The sequence below is a fragment of the Cupressus sempervirens genome, chromosome 9, assembly GCF_028749045.1.
Source record: "Cupressus sempervirens isolate cs-2001-9-10 chromosome 9, ASM2874904v1, whole genome shotgun sequence".
NCBI classification, from domain to species: Eukaryota; Viridiplantae; Streptophyta; class Pinopsida; order Cupressales; family Cupressaceae; genus Cupressus; species Cupressus sempervirens.
Window position 1 is genome coordinate 610,315,401 of NC_143126.1, and position 7,003 is coordinate 610,322,403.

At 34.1% G+C, this 7,003-nt stretch overlaps 1 protein-coding gene across 1 annotated transcript; it reads left to right on the forward strand.

The window, feature by feature from the left end:
• Positions 1-4,664: 4,664 nt before the first annotated feature.
• LOC149540163 (cytochrome P450 71AU50-like) lies at positions 4,665-6,561 on the forward strand. Its single transcript, XM_089799489.1, has 2 exons — positions 4,665-5,571; positions 5,695-6,561. The coding sequence occupies exons 1-2, from the start codon at positions 4,666-4,668 to the stop codon at positions 6,301-6,303; spliced, it is 1,515 nt and encodes a 504-aa protein (XP_089655615.1). The 5' UTR covers position 4,665; the 3' UTR covers positions 6,304-6,561.
• The last annotated feature ends 442 nt before the right edge of the window (positions 6,562-7,003 follow it).

Consider the following 7,003-nt stretch of genomic DNA (forward strand, 5'->3'; position numbering starts at 1 on the left):
ATACACTAAACTTAAGAAACTATAGAATTAACTATGAAATTCCATAATTGGTCAATTATTTTAAAATTTATCTCTTATTTGTATCTTCTACTTGATGAATCATGTTGTAGACTTGGATTTAATATTTTACAATGCAAGAGTAGACTCATGTAATATTATCTTAAATTAAAAGCTTGAATTGGTTTAGTTTTGCTGTATGGACAAATTCAATTTCATGATTGTCAAGTAAGGTTTTTTGCTTGTGGAAAAACTAATTTTGATTTATGACAAGTTGATCATTATTATAAACATATATTTAGAAAATTATTTTTTATTCACTTTTTTATTAAATACTAAAAGTTCTTTACAATAAAAAATATTTATACTTTTCATATACTTTGTAGCTTTTATGTTCATTTGACCTTATGTTATGAATCTCATCATTTTAAATGGAATGCATTTATTTGATGACTCATTAGTTTCAAATGAAAGCAATTAAAATAATTTATTTTTATTTTATTTTATTTTATATTTTTAAATTATATTAATTCAATGACCGATAACTTCACATGAAGTAAAAAAAATGTATAATAAATGAAAAATTAATCAACCATAGAAAACATGAGGGTAAAGAGAGGGAACTTTAATTTATTGCTAGACACATTCTCACAATCAATGTGTTGTGGAATCTTTTTATTTTAAATTCATCTATTAGGAATCCATTTGATTCTAAGCCATTTTTAAAGAATAAAATCCTACACACAACACCATCACAAATTGAAAATAAGTTGTCAAATCCAAAATGTGATATGAGAAAGAGTGATTATCACACAAAGCATCTGAATACTTTTATAAATTTCTAAAACTACAAAGGGAAAATAAATACATTCTCCATCATCATATATACTCATCATAGCATCTTTAGTTGAGAAAGGTTATTATATCCAAAATATGCTATATAGTGAGGAAAAAAATGAAAATCACATTCCCCTTGGGTTTCTTCATTCAATGCTTTCAATAATGAAGCTAATATATTCTCTTTTTGTGTAAAGTTTTCATTCTTCCCCATCATTTCTAGTGTGGTAAAGCTTAAGATGAAACCAACAACACTTCAGATGATTTTTGGATACTAGATTACATGACTAATGTCTTTCATGAAAGATCCATTGTTATATTCTTTTAAGGTAGATGATTCATAGTCCTTTTCAAAGTAATCAATTTTGCACATTGAAAATAAATCTTAGTGATAAGTCATGGACTATGAAAGGACTTGTATTCCTTGTATTTTTTTTTTGAGGTGTTGAGCATTTTTTTGATTTTATGCTCTAGTAGTCATCTTAGGTTGTCCTACCCAATTTGGTCGAGGAATGGTTTTCATGACCATCTTAGTATTTTCCCAAATGGCATTTTTTTATCAGATTATATAAAAACATTACGAAGCATAAACTCATGTTTTTGGTTTCTCCTCATTTTTTTGAGTTAACATTAGATTTGGAGCCATCATCTAGTGATATATCTTCTATGTTTGCCCATTCTATTGTTGATTTAGTAGTAAGTATTTTTCATCACCTCGTGCCTTTCTTATGATAAAATTAGTATTTATAAGTATAATGTGTGTCCAACCAGTGATGGTTTTATTTTGGATTACTATGAAGATACTTCTTTTTAAATTCCCTTGTTATTTTTTCCATGGTATCTTTACTTTAGATTTAGTGTTTAACAGTAGTTTTTTATTCTAATGCTTCTATTAGTAATAATATTTGTGATGTACAAAGAAGAGCTAAGCTATAGGCTACCAAATCTATTTTGGAAATGATAGACTTAAAGAATTTTGTGTGGAAGATGAATAATCTTAAGGAGAAGTTAGCTACCTCTATGAAAGAGTTGTTCTAACCCTAGGTGCTTTCCTATGGAGGTTTTTTTTGGGTTTTTGTCCCTACTTTATGTTCGTTGATTTTGGTGTGTTTTTGGTTTGTATTCTTTATGGATTTATTTATTTTTGGTGTGGGGGGGTTTTTCCTTTGCTAGGATAGATAGTTTTATAATCTTTAATGCTTTATCTATTATATTGACTTTATGGCATTTTAGGTAGCATTAAAAGAGGTTTTCTCTTTTCTTTGGACACATCACTCTTCCTTAAGCATTACACTGATTAAAGAATGTAATTACTTGCTTTAAAACCTAAAATGCAATTAAGATATAGGAATCATTTTTTTCTAAAAGCATTTGGCATGCATTGGAAGAATCAAAGCCTCAACTTCACTAGGATGACATTGGTTTCTATAATAGATCTTCTTTCAACTAACATAATATTTGGTTGTCTTTGGTACTTCAACTTCAAGTTTACTTTCTTTTCTAGGCATGGTATAGGAATCCCTTGAGGCCTTTCTGAAGACTATGTATGAGGATGCAAACCTAGAAAGATTTCCATTTTCAATTCTTTATGAATCACCGTGATCATAAGATTTCCAATCTAGATATTTGAGCATTGCCTTTAAAAATTGATATATCATCTACCAAGCCATTGTGAAAATTTTCCTTGATTAATGTTGGTACACTTAGACATCATTTACTAGCTTGAAAGCTTATACAAGTTATCATTGGCCCTCACCCAAATTGCATATGGTTCCCATTGAATTTAGATTCTTATCAGGCTTCTCAATTTCTTACTATTTGGTTTGTTGTTATATATAGCTAAAAGGTTCTCATTTTTTCTAGTATATTCATTTTGGGGACTTTCCTTTTGGTTCCAATCTTTATAATTTGGGAGTTCAAGCTCCCTCTTGTCATTTTATGACCATCTCAAATCTATATTAAATATTTTTTTGTCTTATAAGGGTAGTGGGTTTGGATTCATGATTTTTTTGGCCCTTTTCAACTAGGTTTATTTTAATCAGCATACGTTTTTGTTGTGAGATTCCTACAAATTACCTTTTTAATTTTGTCATATGTCACATACATTCAAGATGGAAATCTTAATTTCTAAATGGAAGGAAAATGATATAATTATGTTTTCTCGCTCCTCTATTCATACTTTTGTTTCTACTTTTGTGAAATATTGCATTGCTAATAATGTGATGATATTGATTCAAATAAAAGATATAAGGTTTCTCTTGAGGTGGTCTACAGGAAAGAGCTTTTGAAACATTTAGAAAAGACACCTTATACAATTGCTAGAGTCCAAATGAATGTTTCAATTTCTAGCGAGAATTATCCATTATGTGATCACAATTTATTTTCACCCTTAAACATCACACACTAAGTAAGAAATTAAGCTTGGAAAAATAATCAACTTTGACTATTTACCACATTTAGTATAGGAATTTTAGTGTGTGAAGTTTAAGTCGTTCGATGTAGACCATATTCACTTGATCGTTGATGTTGTTCTAGTCATCAGTGAGATTTCTCTCATTTAGGGTCTATCTAACGACCTTTTAGTGGTCCTAGCGCTAGATGTGCTTCTCCTAGGAGTGTTTCTCTTGCTCTCATTAATACATAATTGCTTAGATCTAGCATTGCTACTAGTTGACCTTCCCCTTCCAAGTGGTTACCCAGGCTCTCCCTAGCTATTTCTTTATCTAAAAAGGAAAGTGAAGAGAAAGAAGAGATGATTGATGCTTGGTCTGTTCCTAAGTCCACTAATGTATGGGGAAAGAAGCATAATCTAGATCCATCTCCATTAGCTATGCTATTAATTGCATAGTGTTTTTGTGTCTTTCAAAGATTTTCCTTATATGTTTTGTGCTTTTCTAGTTTTTAGCATTAGGTCATTTAACTTTAAGAGAGCAATTCTGTATCCTCCAAACTCTGTATCCTCCAAACTATATTTATTAAATTATTTATTCAATCTTTTATTAATCTTATTGCCTAATTCATTAAAGAAAAATATGATTAGTCTTTTTAGAGTGAGATTTAATACCATACACTATTACTTTCTTATATAAGTGCAAGGTAAAGAGGGTAGAATATATAGTTGTTGTGTGTTTCAAAATGTAGCAAATGTATCTGAATGGAATATTAATCTGAGTGCAAAATACTACAATCATCTTTCAATCTTAACCTTCCACAAACAAATATATGGATCTGATAAGAAAGACATCTAATGAAATGTCATTTCATCAGAAATGTGAAAGGCCATAATGGGAAGGAAATGTCTTAACAACAAACTAAAACGTGTACCTTACCAATGGTACACTTTGTTTGTTTTACTTTAGGGTCCGTTTGGCTGTTGGAATATAAAAATGGAAATAAGAATACTTATTCTCGAATAGAAAATGAGGTTATGTATTCCCATTCTTGTTTGGTTCACCCAAATTTGATGTGGAATTCACGGACTCAAAAATTTAAGTTTTCTAAAATTAAAATTAAAATTGGAATATGAAAACGTATTCCTATTCCACCTATTTAGGTGGAATAGCAAATCCTCATTTTTGGACCAAAATTTTATTCCTATTCCAATTCCAATTTGGTGTATCCTAACAGAAAATTCAAAATTTTAAGAATATACATATGCCTATTCCACTTGTACTCCCATTCCCAAATGGGGCCTACTGTTGTATTTTTCTGTCTAGTCAATTCCCGATGGGAAAGTCAATCACTGACTACGATAACGTGGAACTTTTGCCCGAGGGTTTCCATTAAAGGGTCATTACCTCATATGAAATATTTGCAAACGGTCTATACAAAATGGCATGGCTGAATTTCCCTGCAGTAGAGTTGGGTTTTTCGGTCATCTTCCTCTGGGCAATATACAGATTTGTGAGCATAAAAAAGAGCAAGGGAGAGTTGGGATTGCCACCAGGGCCAAGGGCAGGGCCACTGGTAGGCAATCTCGACCTCTTCGGAAGCCTTCCCCACCAATCCCTGGCTGAGCTCGCAAAAAGGTACGGACCAATCATGTTCTTACGCTTGGGCTCGGTACAAACAGTTGTGGCCTCTTCTCCTGCCATGGCCAAAGAGTTTCTTAAAACCCACGATCTGATCTTCGCAAACAGGCCGCCTTCAGCGGCCGCAAAGTACATGGCCTATGACAGCAGAGACATGGTGTTTGCCCCTTATGGAGAGTACTGGCGGCAGATCAGAAAGCTGTGCACTATCGAATTACTAACGACCAAGAGAACGGAGTCGTTCAGATGGGTCAGACAAGAAGAGGCGTCCGCCATGGTCAAGTCTCTGTGGGAGGCAAGCAAGAAAGGCATGCGTTCCGTCAATCTGAGGAAGCACATCTCCTCCTTTTCACTCAACACGGTGTGCAGAATGATTGCGGGAAGAAGTTACTCAGACGATGAACTCGGCGGAGGGGAGTGGTTTGTAAAGATGGTGCACGATGTTATACATCTCGGGGGAGTCTTTGTTGTGGGAGACTTCATTCCCTCTCTTGCCTTTCTCGATTGGGGAGGCTATTACCGCAGCATGCGAGCCGCTCATAAAATATACGATGAGTTTGCCGAGAAGCTGATTGATGAGCACGTTGAGCGTAGAAGGGAGAAAAAGGCTGAATGTCAGGATATTGTGGATGTGCTGCTGGATATGGCTGAGAGCGACAGTTCTGAGATACAAATCTCTCGCCTTCACATGAAAGCGGTTATCGCGGTCAGTTCAGTTTACCTGATTCGACTAAAAACAAATACTCCTAGTCAAATTAGGGTTTTCTGGTTTGTCTAGACTTTGAACTTACATGATTCTCACTAACCAACAATAACAATGCTTTTACAGGATATGTTAAGTGGCGGAATAGAGTCGTCTGCCACAACATTAGAATGGGCAATGACTGAGCTGCTGAGAAACCCTAAAGCAATGGCAAAGGCACAACAGGAGATTGAGCTAGAGGTTGGGAGAAATCGTCTGATAAGGGAGAGTGATCTTGAAAACTTAGAGTACTTGAGATGTGTGGTGAAGGAAACTTTTCGATTGCATCCACCAGGCCCCTTCCTCGTGCCGCGCGAGTCCACCGAGGGTTGCAATGTTGGAGGACACTACATTCCACCGAAAACAAGGTTGTTTGTGAACGTTTGGGCGATTGGAAGGGATGAAAGTGTTTGGGAAGACCCTTTAGAATTCAAGCCCGAGAGATTCATTGGATCAAGCGTAGACGTGAAAGGCCACCACTTTGAACTGTTGCCTTTCGGAGCAGGAAGGAGAGGATGCCCTGGGATTTCCATGGGTCTTTCTAATGTTTACTTGGTCCTGGCTCAGCTTATTCATTGCTTTGATTGGAGGGTGGAGGGTGATTTAGATAGGGATGAAGTGTTTGGCTTGACCCTGCCAAGAAAGGTTCCTCTCTGCGCTCTTCCCTACTGGAGGCTCACCACCATGGGACCATAACCTTGGATATACTTGTCACAAGAGCTATAAATATAGACATAAATATCTATTGTTGCAATTGATAACTTTGTGTGGAATTTTAGTTATTAATATAGAAATATAATTATTCCAGTCATAAGAGAAGAGCTACTAATATAGACGTACACATCTATTATTGTAACTGAGCCTTTATGTGTAATGTTAGCTACTTATGTACACATATATTTTAGACATATAGATATGAATATATACTATTGTATTTCCACCTTTGCTTAGAAACTAGTCTGTAATGGTCAAATATATTTATGTTATATAACATTAGGTTGATCTTTAATGTGGGATGTTTTTTATTAATTACATTCTTGTGTTTCATTGAAACTATTATATTATTGTAATTACATATTTATTGTCCGTTTCTTTTATTTAAGGATGTATTCTGTTGAAGCTATTTCTTTATTGAGGTATTTTTTTGTTGCCTAATATTGTGTATGTTAATATGCAAGAAACTTGATACAACCAAACAGATGCATGAATTCAAAATAAAATAAAAAAATTGGAAGATTTTAAGCTACAGAGAAGAGTGACTATGTTTTTTGATAAAGAAGGCAAGAAAATGACTCTAAACCTGAACAACATACAAAGAGAATCATAGGCTAACCTTGTGAAGGGTCATTACACTTGATTAATGAGCTAGCACAAGACGAACCATTACAAAAAATAC